This window comes from Leptodactylus fuscus, chromosome 8 (assembly GCF_031893055.1).
Source record: "Leptodactylus fuscus isolate aLepFus1 chromosome 8, aLepFus1.hap2, whole genome shotgun sequence".
NCBI classification, from domain to species: Eukaryota; Metazoa; Chordata; class Amphibia; order Anura; family Leptodactylidae; genus Leptodactylus; species Leptodactylus fuscus.
Window position 1 is genome coordinate 12194210 of NC_134272.1, and position 25901 is coordinate 12220110.

General features: G+C 45.3%; 1 protein-coding gene across 1 annotated transcript; it reads left to right on the forward strand.

The window, feature by feature from the left end:
- The first annotated feature begins 341 nt into the window (after nucleotides 1-341).
- LOC142217400 (hexosaminidase D-like) lies at nucleotides 342-15854 on the forward strand. Its single transcript, XM_075285628.1, has 14 exons — nucleotides 342-603; nucleotides 3003-3093; nucleotides 5721-5976; nucleotides 7328-7437; nucleotides 7532-7619; nucleotides 8071-8235; nucleotides 8714-8897; nucleotides 9553-9624; nucleotides 10091-10295; nucleotides 11386-11468; nucleotides 11540-11618; nucleotides 12195-12296; nucleotides 13647-13733; nucleotides 14528-15854. Exons 2-14 carry the CDS (start codon nucleotides 3005-3007, stop codon nucleotides 14718-14720), a joined length of 1713 nt encoding a protein of 570 aa, XP_075141729.1. The 5' UTR covers nucleotides 342-603; nucleotides 3003-3004; the 3' UTR covers nucleotides 14721-15854.
- The last annotated feature ends 10047 nt before the right edge of the window (nucleotides 15855-25901 follow it).

Here is a 25901-nt window from a genome sequence, read left to right on the forward strand (position 1 = left end):
ATGGGGGGTGGAATTGTGGGGAAATATCAGGATTGCATTGGTAGACAGTAACGGTCAGGCAGCTTTGGACTGACCACATGTGGTTTGTGTGTTATTTTCGGGTGGGGCAGTAGGGGGGTAATACTTGCACACCTTGTGTAACTCCAGTGTGTGCCAGTACTTCGGTTTTCACGGTCCCCGGCTGCAGGTTGTCACTTCCCCATTGCTTTTCCATACAAGTAGCTGCAGATCAAAGCATCATGGTTTCTCAGTCCTCACGTGGGTCAGTGATCCCTGTGAAAGTCACACATTACGCTGACTCAGGGAGCATTAACCCACGCAGCGCCACTATAACAGTCTCAGCGGACGCTGCTCGCCTTGTGTGCTAACATTTACGCACTACTGTTAGGCTGTCGTTCTGGTGACAAACGCGGTTTTATCATCCAGTGGTAAAGCGTATAATTGGAGGCACAGTCTGTGACATTTCTGTAGAGCAGGAAATACAAGTTTTGTCGTGGACTTCCTGGTCTGTTAGATGCCAGCGAGCTGACAGCGAAGTCTCTGCAACACGACGTCTCCACTTTCAGGTCGAACCGCCTGCACGGCAATCTATGGAGTGATCAGGTGAGGCCATCCGCACATCTGTCAGCACACTGCCTGTAAGAATGTCTGTGTGTACTTGACTATTGTCATCTACTCTAATAACGGATTTAGTCTATGTGGTCTGCCATCTTTTTATGTCATGGACCCATTCTATTCCTAGTATAGTGTGTGTGTATATATATATATATATATATATAAATTTTAACTCTTCGCTAACGTCGTCGGTCATTCCACCAATAGACACGACTGTGATCTAAATGACTTGAGTGATTGTTTTCTGACTACGCCAGGGAAATAAAATTTGGCTGACCCCTACCATAAGTTGTCAGTCACCTATCCCTCTACAGGATAGACATTATGCAATGATGGGATTTTTCATACACATCTCGAACATATCTAGGAAGATGCAGTAAATGTGTGACATAGCGTGCACCACGGTGATACATTTGGTGCAGTTTATGGTGTCGTTTTATGCTGTATTCATAATGCTACCCTATTGTCTCTGAGCATTGAGAAACCTATGTCTGTGTCTCTGCTGGGGGTATGCTGTATGGCGTGCTGTAATTTGCAGGATCCATTGACAGTTTAATATATCTGACTGTCCCTGACATCTCCCACCATTATACTTACATTGGCTGGAGTCATGTTGGATAAAAGTCAGCAAAGCTGCCAATTTTGGTAGCATCACCTGATGGTGTAATGTTTATGGCCGCCATATGGCATTCCCCTTGTGCCTTTCAAATAGACGTTATGTTGTTATAGTGACAGTGGGGTGACCACCATTACGCGGTGGCCAGCTTCACCTACACATACGACATCTGCTTCTGACTTTCTGGCATTATATTCTAGATCGGCAGTCACAGATGTTCAGGTAAACCTACAGATAGCTACCTCTTCTTTATGGTATACTAGCTTGTACCCGCGACTTCGTCTGCGGTGATTTGAGAATTGGGTGGACACAGAAGTGCGAAACTGTAAAAGTGCTTTAAAAAGTTTGGTGGGATAGCAAATGTGATGTGTTATATTGTGTATGTAGTGATACAGACAATGTGATGTGTTATATTGTGTATGTAGTGATACAGACAATGTGATGTGTTATATTGTGTATGTAGTGATACAGACAATGTGATGTGTTATATTGTGTATGTAGTGATACAGACAATGTGATGTGTTAAATGTGAGTGAGTAGAGTGAGGGCTACTCCTGAGGTGACAGTAAGGAGTGTGCAGGCAGGTTGAGGCAGGAAATGCCAGGCAGTGTGTGTGTGTCTATAGCTGGGGCTAGGAGTCCTGCTTTTGTGAGTCTCCTGCTAGGAAGCCATGTTGTTTAGTGGCACCAAAAGTAGCCTGTGACTCAATCCTTAGGGAAAACTATATTTGTGGAAAATTGCACGCAAATCCGTCCAGGCGTTTTAGCGTGATTGAGGAACAAACATCCAAACTCACAAACATCCAAACACACAAACTTTCACACTTATAATATTAGTAGGATTGGTGTTGTACCCCACTTCAGTAAAATCACCCAACCATCTAATAGTACAGGCACCTCCCTGGTAAGGATTTGGCATTTAGGTTTCAGGTGCCCGACCTTGTGCTCTCAGGGAGATGAGCTGCACCCAGAGGTGTCTTGCAGCGACTTTCTCCCCATTCAGTACACATTGGCCGAGCCAAGTATGTATTTGCATTGCGGAGGCTGTGTGAGATGACTGTTCTGCCAGCGGCTATCTTATATTGACGGCATTAGTCTAGTTTATTTAATATTTGCTTCCAGCTCAGTTCGTGCAGGAGGATAACTCCCAACATTCCTAAATCTACTCACATCATAATAGTAAACCTACATAATAGGACACCTAACACTGATGCAGAGGTCATAAAATCTATATAGCACTAGACAACACTATGTCATGGGGGCACAGTACTATAGGGGTCACAGCTGTGACCTGGGACCAGGTCCAAAGTGGCCCACAGGTCACCCTCTCCACTCTAGGGCTGGATAGAGTTCTATGACGGCCATCAGTCTGTGCATCATAAATGTATTCCCCCTGCCATCTGGTGCACTGGAGGGAGAAGATTTATGATACACAGCCTGCCACTGTCAGAAAGGTGAACATTAACCCTTTATTGGCAAAATTAGCAGTTGGCCTGCAGCATATCGTCAAGGAGGGATTCTGTGGCAAAAAAGCAGGCAGGCTTACTATGTGGGGGGCACCAACAGGGAACGGGGATGATGGGAAGCTTGGGTGTACAGACATGCTGTGTCATCCATGGATGAATAAGTAATGTAATATGGACCAAGATGGCGACCACGCCCCAATGTATATAATGCCGTACTTGATATACCCGTCTCCCTGTATCAGATTGCTGTAGCGTCTTTGGTTTTCCGTTTTGTACTTCTGTTTGTATTGTCTCTTCTCTCCATAGAGATGTCTTCCCATAACAGAATCCATTACCTGCGCTATATCGTCCTGGTCATTATGGCGCTGGCGTTGATAAAGTATATGCATGGGATCAGGTAAGTGGTTGTGTCTACAGGCATGTCACGTGATGGCTGAACCAGGGTGCCCCATGATGGTACCAACCGGTAGCTGGTACCAGGCAGCAAATGTTCAAATCCCCTGCAGCGCCACCCCTGGGGCCTCCATTTAGGGCCGACATCGGGTCAGCACATGTCAGGGGCCCAGTCACAATGCTCCATAAAGGGGACCTAGTGGACTTTGTGGTGTCAGTGGGCATTAGTGAGGCAGGCAGTGCTATCTTCCGTGCCTCTGATCTTCTGAGCCCCCACCCCAGTCATATGAAGTAACCAGCTGTCCGCCTTCCCTCTCCAGTCATGTAGCCACATGGCGTTCCCAGTCATGCCCACCCTAGGCAGCCCCCTAGCCCCTTACCTTCCAACCACCTCATTTTATATTCACCTGGCCAGGACTTGCCTACCCTGCAAAATTTTCCTGTATGGAGCCCTGAAATTCCTGATGGCAGTCCTCCCGCCATTGGCTATGGGTTCCTGTGTCCCGCAGTTTATCGAAGTGTTGCCCTGTTCAATCTTTCTATCTATTACGCCATTCGAGTGGCGCGCATGGACCCTGTTCTCATCATCTAGTGAGACCCCCAAGGATCAGACACCTATCGCCTGTCATATGGCGGTGCAAACAAAATTGACATGTCACCAGCAATGTAGAATGAATGGGAAAGGTCACACGTAGTGTCAGGTGACTTCCAGGTCACACATGGCAAATTTGTACAACACTATAGTAGTCGGAAGCATCTGACAGGGCAGATCAGGTGAGGTCATTCATATACAGGCGGGACGTGCTGAGTTATTTCTAACCCTTACCCTTATTTCCATAGTATCCTATGGGACTGTGACGCTCATTTTCCTGAATACATGCACCACGGATCCCAAACACAAGGGCAAATAATGAAGGAAGGTTTGTCCAAAACATGGCTGCTTCCTTCTATAAACATTTACACTCCTGTTCTCCGTTTTTTGGCAACCAGCTCCATTGCAGTAAATGTCACTGAGCTGCAATACCAAGCACAACCTGTGGACAAATGTGGCGCTGTTTATGGAAGAAAAAAATCCATGTTTTCCTAATCTTCTGCCCTAATTTATTTACGTAACAAGATAAAAATCCTGATTCCAGATGGAAATGTTCTTGCTTCTCATACGGTGACGGTTTGTGACCCCTCCTAAATATGGGGGTTGTACAGAGGTGCAGCATAAATTCAGATTGCTGTATCGGTTTTGCAACTGTATAGGTTGGTCAAGGTAAAACCTCTGGTATGTAGGCAATAAATACTATAAGACTCTCTGCTACACTTCTATTCTAAGGAGCGGCAAAGCGGCCAAATTACCGGATTGTTTCCTGGACGATGGGCCCTACAATCATCCTACACCCATATAAATGCCCCATCATATGTCATTAACCCTTTCCTAATACGTAGTCATCCATGTCTACAAAGGTCGGGTCATCTTGTCTATCATTTAGACCATTGATGTCAGATTAGTAATTCCGGACAGTCTGGTTTTGGATTAGGTGGAGTCACAATTGGTTTACACAAGTTATAATAAGCGTTCCTTACTGTTGTACAGGACACATCCTGCGCTCTTTGCCGTTATAGCCTATCTGCTGCTCTGTGGTTGGCGCTGATGTGTTGCAAGATTTGAGTCCTGGATTAAAATCGGAGCAGGACCACATGTACAAGGTTCCTCTGGTGTATCCATGTTTGCTCCGGTTTCCATCCATAGAAAATATTACTTCCTATTACACTAGACCTAACCGGGGAGATTTATCAATCCTTTTGAGCCAGTTTTCCGGCATGGAGGGATGATATTCTGGTGCAAATTTGGTGTAAGGCCCTTTCATGAGCCACAGCCCCTATTGTGTGCTTTGCTGGCCACATTGTGCGGGGCGGGCCGGGGCAGGTGAAGTGAAGTTGCTTTGGGTTTAGGGTTCTAGCCCCTATCTATCTATCTATCTATCTATCTATCTATCTATCTATCTATCTATCTATCTATCTATCTATCTATATCCTATCTATCTATCTATATCCTATCTATCTATCTATCTCCTATCTATCTATCTATCTATCTATCTATCTATCTATCTATCTATCTATCTCCTATCTATCTATCTATCTATCTATATCCTATCTATCTATCTATCTATATCCTATCTATCTATCTATCTATATCCTATCTATCTATCTATCTATCTATCTATATCCTATCTATCTATCTATCTATCTCCTATCTATCTATCTATCTATCTATCTATCTATCTATCTATCTATCTATATCCTATCTATCTATCTATCTATCTATCTATCTATCTATCTATAATCTATCTATCTATCTATCTATCTATCTATCTATCTCCTATCTATCTATCTATCTATCTATCTATCTATCTATCTATCTATATCCTATCTATCTATCTATCTATCTATCTATCTATATCCTATCTATCTATCTATATCCTATCTATCTATCTATCTATCTATCTATCTCCTATCTATCTATCTATCTATCTATATCCTATCTATCTATCTATCTATCTATCTATCTATCTATCTATCTATCATCTATCTATGTATCTCCTATCTATCTCTTACTCTTAGTAATTTTTTTCTCTCCAGTCATCTTCAAGTAGAAGAATTCGAGACAGTACAAAAAAAAGATAACTTTTTTTGGGGCGAGAAAACAGACGATCTGGTAGACACGGTCATAAATGATCTTCCACCTGAGCCGCCACGTGAGGAGGATATGGCAGTGCGGCCAAAGGTGAAGATGGCTGCAGGAAAGGTGGCATCTAAAGATTTTAGTCACATGGAGATGAAACTAGTCCACCTCGATCTGAAGGGAGCGCCTCCAAAAGTGTCCTACTATGAGCAGGTAAGGGGACAATTGTCTTATTATTGCAGGATATGGCATCGGAGAGGACAGCGTTACCCCCTCTCTGACTCTATTGTTTGTAACGAGAGGGACAGATGCAGGTCCATGTTGTCTGCCCCTGTAGGAACATAGTGCTGGTGATCTCAGCCATACAGAACCAGTATATCACCCCAGCCCTGCAGATAGGTTACTGTCACCTTAATCTATTGTTGAATTGTCCCATATAGGGATCACAATCTACATTCTCTATGTCTTTGGAGTGTGGGAGGAAACCAGAGTACCCGGAGGAAACCCACACAAACACGGGGAGTACATACAAATTCTTTGCAGATGTTGTTCTTGGCAGGATTTGAACCAGCACTGATGGTATTCTCTGCTAGTCAGTGCAAATGTCATGACTTTGACTAGAGCAGAGTTGTAGGATTGTGTTATATGGAGGGTGGTTCAGAGTCAGGATGAGGAGCGGCAGCATTACAGCCTGACAACTAGTACATGGTAATTTGTCATCTCACCGACACACCCTTACTGGGATTGTTTACTACCTGTGTAAACTGAGAGACTTACTGGATACCTTCGCAGAACATCACTAACCCTTCACTCCTCTCGGACACCAGGGCCGTTATCATTAGCCCTTTTACCTTCCCAAATAACCAGGGATGCTCCTATTAACCTCTTGACCACCAGGGATACTCTTTTACTCCTTGTTTCCTCCCCATAAATCGGAGCAGAATCCCCCTGGAGTATATTAGGATTAATCATCCGTGACAACAATATGTATAGATTATTCATTGTAAACATGGCTTCTGGTTAATAATCAATAGGTGTATATAGTGACCGGAGGAAACAGAAAACTAGTGAAAAGGACAAAGGTGGAGATTTCAATGACTCTCACTCAGGTCCAACCTCACAGGAAACCTTTGCTCCAGTTTTAAATGATAAAGTCCTGCAGCAGCTGAGGTGCATTCTAAGAGGTTCTGCAGCAGCAACAATGTCTATGACAAGGTGATATGATGATTAGGAGGTTCTGCAGAAGGTGACATGTCTATTGAAAGTAGTTTTCCAGCCCCAAACTGAATTTGATACTGATGACCTATCCACAGGAGGGGGGGGGGTCTGACACCCAGACCCCGCACAGATCAGCTGTTCTAGCAGCCTCCAGGTACTGGAGAATGTCCAGCACCACTTATATTCATATAAAAGGAGCCGCACAGCAGCCCCTTCCCCTATATAGCGATGGTCCCAGAGAACCGCCATGCCGCTCCTATCCACTAACAACTTCCAGCTCCCAGAGAAGCTGCAGAACCTCTTTGCAAAGGTTACCCTTGTAACCAGAAGACTTTTCTCTCCTTAGATATTTCCACTTCTCTCTAAGCTTGGGGCCAATGGCTTGCTCATTGAATATGAGGATATGTTTCCATATAGTGGAGAGCTAGCCATCCTGAAGTCTCCATATGCGTACAGGTAAGGGGAGTATAATACACCTTATAACAATCCCTATACCCAGAGCGGGGCCCTGCTGGACTCTGAGCTCTGTGATCTTCTTGGCTATTTGCAGTGAGAGCGACCTTAAGAAAATTCTGCACCTCGCAGAGATAAACAACCTAGAAGTGGTGCCGCTTGTGCAGACGTTTGGGCACATGGAGGTAAGTCTTCTCTATGCAATGGCGCTCCCCGCTATGTAGGGATCAGCAGCCAGCTCAGTTCACTTAATTGGAGCCGCACTACTGTTGTCTGTACAGCAGGGGGCGAGAAGAACCATTGTGCAAGGTAAACCGTGAATGGGGTGCAGCCCTAAACCAATGCTGCAGTCTCTTCATTCTCAGGGTCAGTGGGACTCCCACTGATCATGGAGTCCTGGCCACCCCTTGTGGACTACCCCTTTGCAGCCAAATCTGAATCTACGTGCGCAGTAACTGGGGTCAGTCACTTTCTCTTGCGAGCTCATGTAGCTCCTGCCCTCAGAGACCTAGTATAGGTCCACATGGGTATAGGACCGCCCATGTGGCACTTCCAATTGAATTAGTATAATGGCTTACATTCACTGCCTGGTGCTATATTGCACATTACCCATAATACATGTTTCATTCTATATAGTTTGTCCTGAAGCATGACAAGTACAGAAGTCTCAGAGAGGTGGACCGCTACCCAAATAGCCTGAACCCCCACCATGCTGAAACTATGCCACTAGTCAAAATGATCCTCACCCAGGTTCTGGAAAAGCATCCAACAAGCAATTGGGTCCATATTGGATGCGATGAGGTAAGAACATTTCGCCTAGTAAGATGCAGTTCACCTGCTATTACAACAGTGCCGTAAAGTGTGCACTAATTGAGCCAATTAGATGCCTTGAAGCATCCGGGCCTCTTTCCCATTCCCTCGTATCCCTCATGCCGTCTTAAACACAGTTGGATAGACTGCAGCTGCATCCCCCTCCTCTCCCCGCTGCCTTATTTATTGCATAAAGGGTTATTCTGATCATGGATATTTTTGCAGTATTCACAAGATATGCCGTAAAACTGTGGCAAATTTGGGCTCACCTTTGATGGCACGAAATCTAATACACATGGGCGTTCCTTAAATTTGTAGGGGTGAGTCCATCAGCACATTGCTGACAGATTCCAACTAACTCGAATCTGAAATCTGAGGTTTATGAAGTAAAAACAGAGTACACAATGTACAATGATGTGTCTTAATGCTGACATTGTAGACCAGCCATTAGAATTCATCATAATTTTAGGTTTATCACCTGGGGGAGGGACAAGATTCCAAGTCGTGGCTGAACAGTAACAAAGGAGATCTGGGCAAGATGTTCCTCGGTCACGTGAAGAACGTGGTCAACTTCCTCCATACAAAGTTTCCAGGAAAGACCCAACTCATGTGGGATGACATGCTGAGAAAGCTGAGCGTAGAGAGCATACAGGGTGAGTGGCCAATCAGAAGGGGAAGTGGGTGGGGCTATAACATACTGTAGCCAATCAGATTATGTCAGGGATTACAGCAGCGGAGGATGAGGTGCTTGACATTTGGGAGGCAGTGACTTCTCCGTTTGTATTATGTTACTAAGGGATTGGTCAGGGATAGAGTCATGATGTAAGTGGAATTAGGAAGGTCATAGATAATGGAAGGAGGTTCCCCAGCAGCACAGAGTATTTGAGTATGAGTGTGCTGATTTTGTAGGAGGCAGTGACCTGTCCAATTTTATCATTATGTCGCTAAGGACAGGGCTGTATTAGTCAGGGAGAAGTAGAATGGGGCTCATAATGGAAGGAGGGTCCGCAGCGGCACAGAGTATTTCAGGAGGCAGTGACTTGTCCTATAAAGTGGTCATACTCCATTAGAAGGGGAATAAAGACCTACAAGATGCCAAAGAGCTAGTGAATGGAGCTTAGTCTAATGTTGTCTAGGCAGGCCTTGCACATAAGATTTCACTGACCTCTGCTGTCTGGGTCAGTCGGGAGACCCCCATAGACATTAGACTGTCAGCAAGTCCTGCCTATATGAACCTATGGAGATGATTCTTGTATAACAAGACACTAATATTCACCATGTACTATGATGTTACATGATCTCTTGCAGCCTCCGGCGTCACGAAGTACGTGTCTCCAGTTCTGTGGCTCTACTCCGGCAACTTTAATATGGTACAAACAGGTAAGAAATGTACAGCATCGTGATTTATTAAGGAATTGGCAGGATTTTCTGTAGGTGCATGACTGAAGATAAGAATATGGTGAACAAGATGTCCTATTCTTCCTACAGAGAGTAGTGGCGTCCCACTAACTGTATACTGTCCATGTAATGTCTATGGGTGGCTGCTGAGCATTGACCTGGGGTCCTTATTGCCCAAATGCAGATGAAAATTGCAATGATGGATTGTATATGTGCTAGAATGTTGCCCCCTATTGTCGATATATACGGTATATAATCTCAGGGCACGATTCTGCAGAATGTGTGCTATGTCTTTGTATGGTTGTCCTAGATGGCAGGTCCAACTATCTATCTATCTATCTATCTATCTATCTATCTATCTATCTATCTATCTCCTATCTATCTATCTATCTATCTATCTATCTATCTATCTATCATTGATACTACTTTCTTGTGTTTCCATTCTCAGAGTCCTTTATTTCTAAATATCAGAAAAGCGGATTTACAAATATATGGTTTGCAAGTGCTTTTAAAGGGGCGTCCGACGTGGCCCAGAAGTGGACGCCAATGCAGCTGCACATGAAGAACCACCAGGAGTGGAAGAAAGTCATCAACCAGATGAACAAGTTCCCTAAGATCCACTACAGAGGCATCGCACTGACGGGGTGGCAGAGGTCAGAACGTGTGTGTGCGAGAATATTTGTGATGGTTGGGCTTAAAGGGGTTTTCTGGCAGCTGGAGGTTAAGGCTCTAAGGATAGCTCATCAATATTTGATCTGTAGGGGTTGAGCGCCGTCCCTTTCACTTGAGTAGGACTGAGCTGTACCATGTGACTGATGAAACAGCTGGTTGGTGGGGGTCCTGGGGGGTGGACCTTTGAAGGGTTAATCTGGCAAGGGCTAAATTCCCGATGAATTGCTCAAAATGGGTTGAAATCCTAAAATAAGTATGACTGGTAGAACAGCATTGCCTCTGTTTGGTGAGGGGCCATGAAGTAGTCACCGGAGCCCCTCTACCACATCACAAGGCACTATTATACATGAGACATGGTCGCTGGGAACCCATTACAAATTGGGGCCCCAGTTACACCTATAAGTGCCCCTTTGGCCTGCATGCCCATAAGACCTTCATAGGTTTCAGTGAGAGAGGGCATGTTGTCCAATAAACCCCCACAGGCCCTGACTATAGACCCCAGGTCATCCCAAACATATAATATGTCTTAAAGGGGACTCTGCACTTCTTACCTAATCCCACAAACGGTTAAAGGTCTATGGAGTTTTGCGTTTTTTTTTGGAGGGGTTTTAAAGGTATCTTCCAGCCTCGCAACCCCTTGTATTGTCTATAAATTTATTATCAACTGCAATTCCCAAACTCGCAGACAGAGGGCAGTATTTACCTCCCATTATCTAAGATTTCAGTCTCAGCAGCATGGTGTATTAATAACGGAGGGCGGCAGGTAATTGGCATCATATTTTGGGTCTCAGAGTGTCAGAGCAGCTGCGGAGCCCTGGGCTATTACATCTGCTATAGTGTAAATACTGAGCGCAGCTCTGGAGGCATCAGCCAATGTTAATACCATACTGTCCTGGAGTCTCTATACTGCTTGGCGCTCTACCCTGCCAATGCATTGTACACTTACTAGCCAGTATAATGGATTGCTGACAGTCATGGTGGCGTATGAGTTATAATGGCAGTATAGCTGAGCTGAAGGTGTTATATCACCGCTGTTCCGGTGACGTCACCGCGTCTTGTCTGTCCCTACAGGTATGATCATTACTCAGTACTGTGCGAGCTCCTGCCGGTAGGCATCCCTTCCCTGGCCGTGTGTCTGAAGACTCTCAAGGACGGTAAGTGCGTCCGCCGATGTCTTTGAGATGCGTCTTATTTGCAGCATTGTCACTTATCATCTTCCACACAGGACAATTCACCGAGGAGGCCAAAAAAGACATTTCTAACATCCTGGGATTCAACAATGTCGATGTGCGGAAGAATATTTGGTGAGCAAAATGTCATTAATAAATGGGTAGTTTTTTTCCACCCAAACAGTGCTCCTCCTGTCCAATGGCTGTGTCTGGTATTGCAGCTCAGGGAAAAGATTGCCAGAAGATGACCTACGTTTTTTATTAAACATATTTTTTTAAAGAATATTAAAAAAAAAAATCCATGTCATTAACTGTATTTTTTTTTAAATTCCTAAAAAATGTGCAAATCTGACTCTGCCCACTAAGCTAAACAATATGCTGAGACTTCCTGATTCTGTAAGAGATTTTTTTTTTGCAGCAGTTACCTCACTTATTGGCACACTGATGGTCACAGCTCTCATGTATATGTAGATAAGACACTTAAAATACGGGATTTCACTGCCATTCTATGCCCACAATACCCAATGCAGTGACCTTCTGCACAGGTCGCTGATCATAACTAGCACACTCTCCCATACAAGTCAGTAGGGTCTGCTCCAGGCCATTGTGTGTATCTCCAGAAGACTTGCTATAAAAATTCCACCATGTGAACTTAACCCTAATGAGGTTTATTATAGTAACCTGACAGTCTGGTGATGTTTTTCCTCTCAGTGAAGGGACCGGGGCGTTTCCTGGAGCCCAAATTTATACCATGGTGAAAAAGGTCCATGATGAACTGAAAGCAACGGTCCGTGCAATCACAGAGGAAGAAGGGTAAGAGGGGAAGGACCAGCACCGAACCATGTGACTGCTATAGGACCTCTAGTGTGCCCGGGTGACCGTGCCCATCACAGGGCCAGTACAGTGCGGGTAATGCCAGTCATCTACCAACATAGTGGTCCTGTCCAAGATAATGAGGTACCCCCTAAAGACACCTACTGGGGTTCACATACTTTATTTTAAGGAATTAGGGCACAGTGCTGATCATGTGACCTCCTGTTTTTAATGCATGGGTATCAGTGGCGTAACTAGGAATGGCGGATCCCCGTGGCGAACTTTTGATATGGGGACCCCCTTCCTGTCCGACACCAAAAACCTCGACCGACCGACACCCCCCCCCCCCCCCACTGCATTCCTGCGCGCTCTATTATGCTGCATAGCGGCCCCTGCACACAGTATTATCCCCATAGTGGCCCCTGCACACAATATTATCCCCATAGTGGCCCCTGCACACAATATTATGCCCCATAGTGACCCCTGCACACAGTGTTATGCCCCATTGTGGCCCCTGTACACAGTATTATCCCCATAGTGGCCCCTGCACACAGTATTATGCCCCATTGTGGCCCCTGCACACAGTATTATGCCCCATAGTGGCCCCTGCACACAATATTATGCCCCATAATGAACAATTATTATACTCTATATATCTTTTCAGACCCCAGAGTATAATAATTGGAGACCCAGGGGGATACAAACAATAAAAAAATACACTGTTACTCACCTATCTCGCACTCCGCTGCAGTCTTTGGTGGTGTCGGCCTTCTTTAATTACGTACTCACGTCAAATGACCCGGGACGCAGGCCCAGGTCATGTGATGTCAGGGACGTCACGCAACTAGGCCTGCCCGGAGCGTGGAAAGGTAAGTAACACGTTTATTATGTTTCTTTACCTTTCCGGGGCCTCCGATCATTATACTCGAGTATAATGATGGTGCTTGTGGGGCCCATGGTATCACTTACCGATCCCGGCCCCTTCCAGGATTGGTAAGTAAATAGGGCCTGTTACCGGTTGGAGTGACTCCAGCTGGTAACGGCCTATTAAAAAAAGAAAAAAAAAACACAGCAGTAGCGGCTGTCGCCGGGCCCCCCGATGTCCTGGGCCCTGTGGCAGCCGCTACCCCGGTAGTTACACCACTAATGGGTATAACTGTCCAGGTGCGGTAGGTCATGAGAGAGGAGACCATAGTAATCCAGACTTATGAACCTGCCAATTACGGCATGGTGGGGCCCCATACATGGGTTTCTTATAGGGCCACATGGTTATATCTTATGTATCTTATATGTATTATTGGTAGGAGCCATTTTTACTCTCTTCGGTAACACTCTTGTTTTCTTGCTCAGTGTCAGCGGCTGGTTCTCGGGGTATCACAGGGCACACCGATTTGGCAATCCGTATAAAATGGAGATGTTCGGTGCTAAACTCATAAAGTGAGTATAGAGTGGCTCTCCTTCAAGTGGCCTGTCCATTACCAAGGACAGCGCCATACTTTTAGTAGTGGTGAGGCCTGGCATTGCAGCGCACAGCAGCTTCATCCCATTCAAGTAAGTGGGAGCAGACATTGATGGAGTTGTGGCTATTAAATAATGAAGGGGATCGGTTTGTACCCCACTGATCTCCAGTTTAGTAACCCTGGAGAACTCCTTGACAAGACTCCCTATAAACATGGTGGGTTATCATAGGTACAGTAGTCCGGTATCACCTTTCACTTTCTTACCTGTGTCTGGCCTGGTTTCTCCAAGACCCTGTGTCCCTATGATAACAGTTGTAATAACATACATAGTCCATAGACAAGAGTGGCGCTATTTCTAAAAAAAAACAAAAAAAAAACAACTTTTGTGACCCCACGACTTATATATATCCTTAGGATAAGTCACCAATATGTGATCAGTGGAGCTGACACCAGGCCAAAGTGTTTGGATGAGCGCTGCGGCCTCTTCACTGAATACTACTACAGTATAGTACATTGTGACCATATTGTAGCTTGCATGAATGGGACTGAGCTGCTGTTGTATCATCAGTACAGGAAGCAAAGGGCAGCGATCTCTTCAAACAGCTGATCGGTGGTGGTCCCAGGTGTTGACCCCCCCTAGACCCCGATCACGTATTAACCTATCCTACGTGTAGGCAGGGTGACCAGAAAGAGCAGCGTGACCCCTGGTGAAAAGCCTCAGTCCCTCTATCTTCAGTGCCAGGTATTACGTTGCCCTCCATTATCTTCCAGAGCCCTTGAAGATTGGGAATCTCACATCGGGGCCCTTCGATCCCAGCTCGATTCCATCTATTTCCCAGACACGGTGGAAGAATGGATGGAGGAGAACGTAAACCCGTACATGGACCCTCTACGAGAAATGGTTAAAGATTTCCGAGCGATTCTGCCACTCAATGCCAAGCCAAAGGTCATGTTGAAAAATTGAAGTCCACAGGTGCCCGGGCGATGTGAGAACACTGCAGACTGGATATTACTTGAGAACCAGAGGAAGGGTTAATATTCTGCAGACCAATGCAAACGGCTGCTATAGACTGGACTATTGCAGGGGTCTGGGAATAGCCTGTGTTCATATACAGTAGATGGGAATATGTGCTGGGTATAGGGGAAGAGCCCCCTGTGCCCTGGTGTGTGCAGTAGGACATTCTGCATTATGTAGCCAGGTTTAGTGCCCTCCAATGAAGGGTTATGTCTGTCATCAGCTTTGCAGAGCATTATGGGAGTAGCTACCTGTCATCTGCACGGTGGGGTAGTCAGGTTGTACTAGACCTATAGGAAGGCGTATATCTGTCCATACACATCTGACTAGGACTCTGTACAGACCAGTATATGATCAATGACCGCTCATGACCGCCTCCTGTTTATAGTTAATTTTGGACATTCCAAAATGGCCGCCTCGCAATGGATGCCAAGGTGACGGGTTATGCTTAAAATTGCAAAAAAATGTGCTGCATACAAAACAATAGGTAGAATTTACAGGATCAGACTTTTTACCATTCTTGCCAGAAAATTAGTACTTGGCCCTGTGGTCAGAAACGTACACTAAGAACCCTTTAGTACCCGTGAGGGTGTGGGCAGGTAGGGATCAATGAATTTATATCGTGTGACATGTTATAGTTTATGGCCATCTTGGCTCCAGTGTATTTTGATTAAAATTTGCAAATAGATTTGATTTAAAAAAATCTGCCGTTTAGTGTTCACAGCTCCTGTGCAGACCTATGTGTCTCCGTGTTTGCAGACTACATCCAACACCTATGGGGCTTGTAGTCCTACCCCATTTCCTCGGTCTCCCCCCTCTATAGGAGGAAGATGGAATGCGACATGATTGTAGGATCTGACTACGCAGGGTTCGGTTGTAGTCTGTAACCATGGAAATCCATGGGTCTGCAAGGGAGTTGTAAACCTTAAACATTCCGAAAATTGCAACGTCACTTTGTTCTTTGATAAATTAGACAAATGAAGTTTGGGCCGCAAGTTGGGCGTACCCTTTAAGCATTTTTGACGGCCGAGTGTCATCCGATTTGGATTCGTTTTTAGTGTGCAGATAACAGGATGAATTTCATTGGTGTTTTTTTTCTTTCTTTCTTTTTTTTTTTTTTTTTTTTTTTTTTTTGGGGGGGGGGGGTTGATCAAACACAGAAATCCGTTTTTATCGGCCATCACATGGATGCAGTCTACTTGGCCCCTTTTTACCCTCTCATGGCGCTCCTATCCTCCAAATACCTCCTAAGACGATGATCTTATCTTCTTCTGTTTCATTTACGCTAGGTTCACACCTGCGTTCATGTCTCCGTTCTGTGGTTTCCATCTTCTGCATGCCAGAAGACGGAAACCATAGACCGGGTCCGGCCGTGAGCGGCGGTGAGCGTTTTAGGCTCTCCGCCGCGAAACCGGATTTTTTTATCCGGACACAGAGTACTGCATGTCCGACTCTGTGTCCGGATTATAAAACCCGGTTTCGCGGCAGAGAGCCTAAAACACTCACCGCCGCTCACGGCCGGACAGCTTTCTCACCCATTCAAATGAATGGGCGAGAAAGCGTCCTGCAGGTTTCCGTCTCCTGCCTCTGTTTTAGGCAGGAAACGGAAACCTGAAGTACAGAGTGTCGGGCGCAGATGTGAACGAGCCCTTATTTTGTTTTGCAATTTTTAAATTAATTGATATAAATTATGTAACTTTTTGTTTAGTTTGCTTTTTTAATGTTATTTAGTGCTAGTATAAAATAAAAAAAATATTTTCTTAATTAACTTTGTATTTTATTCAGTGGTATACACAACATATTACCTGCATCCAATCTGCTGTCAACAGTCTGGTCCTGATGGGCTGGAAGGTCCATAGAGGGCACTAGAGAGGCAATCACAATACAGGGATATTTGGGCTAAGACGCAGAATTCCTATTTTAAGCTGGATGAGAGCTGTGTAGGATCTGTGTAAACTTATACCAGAAGTGGCCAGACCGCATACCCTCCGCCAGGTTGTACACCCCCTTGCCAGGCCGCACACTTTCCACCAGGCCGCACACTCTCTGCTAGGCCGCACACCCTCCTGCCAGGCCTCACACCCTCTGCCACGCCGTGCACTCTTCACCAGGCCGCACACCCCCCCCTGCCAGGCCGCACACCCCCCCCTGCCAGGCCGCACACCCCCCCCTGCCAGGCCGCACACCCTCCTGCCAGGCCTCACACCCTCTGCATCAGGCCGCACACCCCCCTGCCAGGCTGCACACCCTCCTGCCAGGCTGCACACCCTCCTGCCAGGCTGCACACCCTCCTGCCAGGCCGCACACCCTCCTGCCAGGCTGCACACCCTCCTGCCAGGCCGCACACTCTCTGTCAGGCTGCATGATAGCTGCTGCTGCACCAGTCACCCTCCTGTAACTCCTAAGGGGCCAGTAAGGGACTACTATACGATTTTGGGTCCAATAAGGGGCCGTTATTCTGTTTGGGGGCCAATAAGGTGATATTATACTGTTTAGGGGCAGTAAGGGGGTATTACGTTGTGCAGGAGGCACATAGGGGTGTTATACTGTATATGGGCCACTAAGGGGGTATTATACTATGTGAGTTATCAGAGTTAGTGGCAGGCAGGAGACCAATAACTTTCTGCCCCCCCCCCCCCTTTCCCTCCCTCCCTCCCTCCCCCCCACACACTGTTTTTAATGACATTGGGCCCTAAAGATAGGGCTGTGCAGCGCCCCCTTCTCACAAGGTGAGAAGACGTCTCAGAAATGAGACAGATTACTAATTTTTGGGGTTTTGATGCCTTCAGAGATGAAGGGATGAGAAGATCCTGGATCCTTGAGGTCTGGGACACCTGCTGAGATCTGGTCAGGAAGATTTTTGGCTTCGTCGCCTCCTTGTATTGAGTCAAAGCTGAAAAATAGAGAAAACCAAATTAATGCAACGAAAACTCATGATGGAGAGGTACAGGTGGGGGGTAGGGAGGGGGTCGGACCTGGGCACATAGAAGATGCAGAGGAACATCTAGGTTAGGAGATCACTGGAGGTGAAGATCCAGGTTAGGAGATCACTGGAGGTGGAGATCCAGGTTAGGAGATCACTGGAGGTGGAGATCCAGGTTAGGAGATCACTGGAGGTGGAGATCCAGGTTTAGGAGATCACTGGAGGTGAAGATCCAGGTTAGGAGATCACTGGAGGTAGAGTTGTGGATGTTTTGAGGTGGCTCTCCAGTTGGTGGTGTGGAGGATGCTGTTGCTGGGACTTAGCCAAATATGCTGCAGATTATGTTGGAGAGCAGGTCCAGTGGTTCAGTAGATTTGGCAGGAATATTAAACTGGGGGCAGATGAAGGGCGGGGGGCAATTAAACTGGGGGGGGGGAGACTAAGAAGGACAATTAAACTGGAGACAACTGGAGGGGAAATTAAACAATGGGGGTCACTGGAGGAGGACATTAAACCGTGGGAGTAGCTGGAGGTTTGATGTCCCCCTCTAGTTGCCCCCTGTTTAATGTCCCGCTTCAGCTGCCATTAATTTATTGCCCCCCTCCAACTACCATCATTGTTAATGTCCCCCTCCAGCTGCCCCAGTTTCATGTCCCCTCTAGTTTCCCCCAGTTTAAACTGGGGCACCAGGAGAGGGACCTAATACTTTGGGGCAGTTTGAGGGGAACATTATAATTTAGGGACATATAATGTATGGGTGACTGTAGGAGGATTATACTGTGTGGGGGCACAAAGAAAAATGGATGAGGATGGGCGGGGTCAATGTAGAAGTGGGTGGGGCTAAATTTTCCAGGCCGCACATTTTGTCCCTCTTTCTGTTCTTTGAATATTGGGAGGTGTGCAATAACCACCTTCAGTCTGTATCCAGGGGAAAAATCCTAAATGATAGGATCCTATATCCTTTGTATGCAGACTTGTATAGAGAGGACATTTTTCACATATAAAATCCTGTTCACACAATGAGGGGACACATGTGTCTGATTTTAAGGACATGTCGCGTTTTTTTTTTTGCATATGTTTTTGCATAAGTAACGCCGTTCAGCTAAAATTTTTATCACGCACTACCTACTAGTGACCAGTGTGCGGCAGTGTTACTCCTCCAAGTACTATAAGACCAAGCAATGTGTCCTGGCAGGCAGCTGAACGGAGTCGGGGTACGATAGGGAGCGGAGAGTGACACAACTCCCAGCTTCATACCCCCGCACTGATTCCTGCAGCACAATGGAAAGTATTCTTACTTGTCTTAATGATAATTATCATGAACATCGAGGCTGCCAAGACGTCTTATTACCCTCCTTCTATTATGTGGAAAGCAAACAGACAGGAGAACGTGAGCGCCCCCACAGACTGAACCTGCACTGCCATCTCCAGATCTTCTTATATCTATGTGATAAAGCAGGACTACAAGTCTATGTCGCCATAAGACGCTATATTATTACCCGCTATAGACGATTTATGACACCATATATCTCACTACAATATATATAACCATATATGTTGCCTTGTAGCGCTGGTCAAATCTGTCATACTGTGACGTGCCCAGGTCTGACTGGCGAAGAACAACACGTACCAGCCCCGTCACTCTGTAAAGGGGCCCAATCACATCTCCTGGCAGTAGTCAGGCCTTATTCACACATCCTGAATCTCAGGTAAGTATGCGGTCTGTATTTGTCGCCAACGGCTTACGGATTCCATTGATTTCAATGTCTTCATTCTAGCGTACATTTTTTTTTTTTATAGATGAGCAGAAGTTAGTGTTGCCCAAAATATTCACAGACCGTTCCACACGGATGTCACATGTCTGAACTTGATAAACTGATAAACTCGGGCTGCCTGCAGTCACCACTAAAGGGCGCTCACTGCACATAAAGCTGAATGGGAGCTGTGGAGGTATGTATGCAGTGAGCTCCCCCTAGTGGAAGGTCTGACAGTTTCACAGCAAGAAGGGAAAGCAGCTCAGTGTTGGGCCCCCCTGCACCACGGGCCCCCATAGCGGTCACATGGCCTATCTGAATGATCACTAAACCACTGGCTCTATGTAATAACTACTCCTTCTTGCATTAGAGAGCAAAACAGTGTCCGATCCTTCTACCAACTGTGTTACTGTATACAGAGGCCTGTCAGTACGCATCTCCTATCCATTCTGATTCCCTATAGATTCTGAGTGTCCTCCGCGCCATGCCTGCCCTGTCCTATCTGTGCTGAAATCATTAATGCCGTCTACCCGCTCCATATAACACCAGCTCGTCTGAACTATATTGATTTATCCTGAGCCCGGCTGTAGCTGTAGAGACCCCCCCGCGTAACCGGCGCACTGAGACAGCACTGACATGTAATACATGACACTATATATACACAACGCTATACTGTCCCATCTAAGGCTTCATATACACCACCGCAGTTTTATCCACAACTATTATCTATCTATCTATCTATCTATCTATCTATCTATCTATCTATCTATCTATCTATCTATCTATCTCCTATTATCTATTTATCTATCTATCTATCTATCTATCTATCTATCTATCTATCTCCTATCTATCTATCTATCTATCTATCTCCTATCTATCTATCTATCTATCTATCTATCTATCTATCTATCTATCTATCTCCTATCTATCTATCTATCTATCATCTATCTATCTATCTCTCTCCTATCTATCTATCTATCTATCTATCTATCTCCTATCTATCTATCTATTTATCTATCTATCAATCATCTATCTATCTATCTATCTATCTATCTATCTCCTATCTATCTATCTATCTATCTATCTATCTATCTATCTATCTATTTATCTATCTATCAATCATCTATCTATCTATCTCCTATCTATCTATCTATCTATCTATCTATCTATCTATCTATCTATCTATCTATCTATCTATCTATCTATCTATCATCTATCTATCTATCTATCTATCTATCTATCTATCTATCTATCTATCTATCCATCCATCCATCCATCCATCCATCCAATCTATCTATCCTTCCATCCCCAATGAATGTAGCATGCAGATTCTTCTATAATCTTTCTCTTAGTGCACTGAATAGCGGTCGGTTTTCTGGAGATTTCCGGATCTGCTGTATTACATTTTTTCTATCTTTATAGATACTTTATAGCAAATATGTGACTGTATCTTACACAACCACAAGATCTGTGCTGTGTCTCCTCTGGTATTATCTATATCTGACTTGGTAACATAGTGAGGGTCATATATTCTGGTAAACCTCCCCCCTACATACTGTATGTGCCGCTCTCTATAGGGGCCCCGCTGAGGGCCCAGTATACATATCAGACACATCACACGACAGCTATTCTTTATATTAGGCTTTTTTCCCCCCACACAGTCATATCTTTGTCCCCATGTTCTTCTATATCCTTAAAGGGGTTGTCCAGAATAGAAAAACATGGCTTCCGTCTTCCAGAAATTTCTCCACAGGTGGTGTGTGGTATTACACATAAGACAGATTCACCTTCATGGAGCAAAAATGCAATACCAGGCACAACCTGTGGACAGGTGTGGCGCTGTTTATGGAATAAGGAGGCCATGTTTTTCTAGTCCTGAACAATCCCATTACTGTTTCTATCCCAATATCCTGCACATGCTGGGAATTCCTTTCTGGCCACACGACTGGTTTATATTACTGGGAGGATAAAGCAGGACCAGTACGAGGATCCCACAACCCAAGTGCAGGATTGTTAACTCTGTGAAGACCAGGATGGTGCAACACCCCCGTCCATACTATGGGGGCGAACAAGAAGGTCCTGTCTGGGAAAGGTGAGAAGGTTGACTAGTACATAGCCGACCATTAGTAGTCCAAGTCCTCAGCTTAGATCACATCAACTTGGTGGACATTGTTGGACTGAGGTTCCTTGGACACTCCCTTCAACAACCCCTGGAAAATAGACCTTCAGATTTGGATGTCTTCTATGGGACCCTTATGTTAGAGCCTTGGCCCAGCAGAGGATCCTCTGATACTTTGGTGGGGCAGCCCAATACTTGGAGGAGACCCTCCTTGGGTTACGGCCCCAATGATCCAGTTATATACTACATGGCAGATTGGTCCATGCATGGTGGATGTATGGTAGACGCAACACTGTCCACCATGTTTCTTCCTAGATGTCTCCAATCTAAGCAGACGTTCAGGAGGTTGTGCCTCCTCCAAGGTCACAGTGAAGTTTGGGTTTCACTATTTTATGATCTTCATATTGTTAAAGCCACAGTTCACATTCTTTGTGATACAACTGGAGGGACAGCTGGCACCATGTATGACTCCACATCATGTTCTCAAGATCTATGACAAGTCAGAGGAGTCTCTACTACTGCCTGGGAAAGCTAGGTGAGAACCAATATGGCCACCATGGGGGTCACCACCCAGCTTTAATTCTATAGGGGAAGGAGACTGACTGGTGGAGATGTAGGATGGGGGCAGTGCATGAAATTTGTTGCAGGCAGAAAATAGAGCACACGACGAAGCCATTACCTCCCATGGACCCTACAATTGTGTGTGTGTAGCCTGTGGGGTCACGGGGCATTGCCCAGGATTCTGCCCACGTTACATTAGCTGTGGTGCGGAGGGTCACATAGAGAAGGAGAAAGGTGAATATTTGGGGTAGAAATAGTACAAAGTAGATAAATAGCCATAAATAGAATTCTTGGGACTTCTTTAATATCACCCCTTTAAGGAGGACTATTACAGGGCGACCGCTATAGGTCAGGATATTACAATAAGACCCCAGACCTGCTGCTTCTGCTGGAATCTGAATGTTGGCATGTTTGACCACGGCGGACGGCGCCCCCCACAGCCTCAGGGATCGTTTACTTTGCCTTTTTAAACACTGAGGTGACTCCCACCCCCACACTCGGGTGTTTCATTTCGCCTCCGGCTGCAGATTTTGCTGAACTGGTCTGGTAGATCTGTCAGAAGTAAAATGATGACATTTCTGTTGCATAACAACCCACGTCTGTGCCCAGTCCGGGGTAATGTATGTAATGTATATACATACCTCGCCTCCTATACAATGTGTGGGTCCTGTCGTAAACTGGGAGTTATGGGGGGCAGCACTGAGACTCACCAGGGAAAGGGGCATCGCTGCCCATAATGACCAGGATCCAGGATTCACCATAGCCCCATAGATGTCTGTTAATGCCACTGACACGGGGGCACTACCTATGATTACCATTGACAAGGGGGTGCTATTTATGACTACCATTGACATGGGGGTACTACCTATGACTACCATTGACATGGGGGCACTATCTATGACTTCAATTGATATGGGGGCCCTTTCTATGACTGCCATTGACATGGGGGCACTGTCTATGACTACCATTGGCATGGGAACACTGTGACTGCCATTGACATGGGGGCACTTTCAATGACTACCAATGACATGGGGGCACTACCTATAACTACCATTGACATGGGGGCACCATCTATGACTGCCATTGACATGGGGACACTATCTATGACTACCATTGACATGGGGGCACTGTCTATGCCTGCCATTGGCATGGGGGCACTTTCTATGACTACCATTGACATGGGGGAACTTTCTATGTCTACCATTGGCAAGGGGGCACTTTCTATGACTACCATTGACATAGGGGCACTGTCTATGACTACCATTGACAAGGGGGTGCTATCTATGACTACCATTGACATGGGGGCACTGTCTATGACTACCATTGGCATGGGGGCACTTTCTATGACTACCATTGGCATGGGGGCACTTTCTATGACTACCATTGACATAGGGGCACTGTCTATGACTACCATTGACATGGGGGCACTACCTATAACTACCATTGACATAGGGGCACTGTCTATGACTACCATTGACATGGGGGCACTACCTATAACTACCATTGACATAGGGGCACTGTCTATGACTGCCATTGGCATGGGGGCACTTTCTATGACTACCATCGACATACAGTTAGGGCCAGAAATATTTGGACAGTGACACAATTTTCGCGAGTTGGGCTCTGCATGCCACCACATTGGTTTTGAAATGAAACCTCTACAACAGAATTCAAGTGCAGATTGTAACGTTTAATTTGAAGGGTTGAACAAAAATATCTGATAGAAAATGTAGGAATTGTACACATTTCTTTACAAACACTCCACATTTTAGGAGCTCAAAAGTAATTGGACAAATAAACATAACCCAAACAAAATATTTTTATTTTCAATATTTTGTTGCGAATCCTTTGGAGGCAATCACTGCCTTAAGTCTGGAACCCATGGACATCACCAAACGCTGGGTTTCCTCCTTCTTAAGGCTTTGCCAGGCCTTTACAGCCGCAGCCTTCAGGTCTTGCTTGTTTGTGGGTCTTTCCGCCTTAAGTCTGGATTTGAGCAAGTGAAATGCATGCTCAATTGGGTTAAGATCTGGTGATTGACTTGGCCATTGCAGAATGTTCCACTTTTTTGCACTCATGAACTCCTGGGTAGCTTTGGCTGTATGCTTGGGGTCATTGTCCATCTGTACTATGAAGCGCCATCCGATCAACTTGGCAGCATTTGGCTGAATCTGGGCTGAAAGTATATCCCGGTACACTTCAGAATTCATCCGGCTACTCTTGTCTGCTGTTATGTCATCAATAAACACAAGTGACCCAGTGCCATTGAAAGCCATGCATGCCCATGCCATCACGTTGCCTCCACCATGTTTTACAGAGGATGTGGTGTGCCTTGGATCATGTGCCGTTCCCTTTCTTCTCCAAACTTTTTTCTTCCCATCATTCTGGTACAGGTTGATCTTTGTCTCATCTGTCCATAGAATACTTTTCCAGAACTGAGCTGGCTTCTTGAGGTGTTTTTCAGCAAATGTAACTCTGGCCTGTCTATTTTTGGAATTGATGAATGGTTTGCATCTAGATGTGAACCCTTTGGATTTACTTTCATGGAGTCTTCTCTTTACTGTTGACTTAGAGACAGATACACCTACTTCACTGAGAGTGTTCTGGACTTCAGTTGATGTTGTGAATGGGTTCTTCTTGACCAAAGAAAGTATGCAGCGATCATCCACCACTGTTGTCATCCGTGGACGCCCAGGCCTTTTTGAGTTCCCAAGCTCACCAGTCAATTCCTTTTTTCTTAGAATGTATCCGACTGTTGATTTTGCTACTCCAAGCATGTCTGCTATCTCTCTGATGGATTTTTTCTTTTTTTTCAGCCTCAGGATGTTCTGCTTCACCTCAATTGAGAGTTCCTTTGACCGCATGTTGTCTGGTCACAGCAACAGCTTCCAAATGCAAAACCACACACCTGGAATCAACCCCAGACCTTTTAACCACTTCATTGATTACAGGTTTACGAGGGAGACGCCTTCAGAGTTAATTGCAGCCCTTAGAGTCCATTGTCCAATTACTTTTGGTCCCTTGAAAAAGAGGAGGCTATGCATTACAGAGCTATGATTCCTAAACCCTTTCTCCGATTTGGATGTGGAAACTCTCATATTGCAGCTGGGAGTGTGCACTTTCAGCCCATATTATACAGTCCTATGAAAAAGTTTGGGCACCCCTATTAATCTTAATCATTTTTTGTTCTAAATATTTTGGTGTTTGCAACAGCCATTTCAGTTTGATATATCTAATAACTGATGGACACAGTAATATTTCAGGATTGAAATGAGGTTTATTGTACTAACAGAAAATGTGCAATATGCATTAAACCAAAATTTGACCGGTGCAAAAGTATGGGCACCCTTATCATTTTATTGATTTGAATTCCCCTAACTACTTTTTACTGACTTACTGAAGCACAAAATTGGTTTTGTAACCTCAGTGAGCGTTGAACTTCATAGCCAGATGTATCCAATCATAAGAAAAGGTATTTAAGGTGGCCAATTGCAAGTTGATCTCCTATTTGAATCTCCTCTGAAGAGTGGCATCATGGGCTACTCAAAACAACTCTCAAATGATCTGAAAACAAAGATTGTTCAACATAGTTGTTCAGGGGAAGGATACAAAAAGTTGTCTCAGAGATTTAACCTGTCAGTTTCCACTGTGAGGAACATAGTAAGGAAATGGAAGACCACAGGGACAGTTCTTGTTAAGCCCAGAAGTGGCAGGCCAAGAAAAATATCAGAAAGGCAGAGAAGAAGAATGGTGAGAACAGTCAAGGACAATCC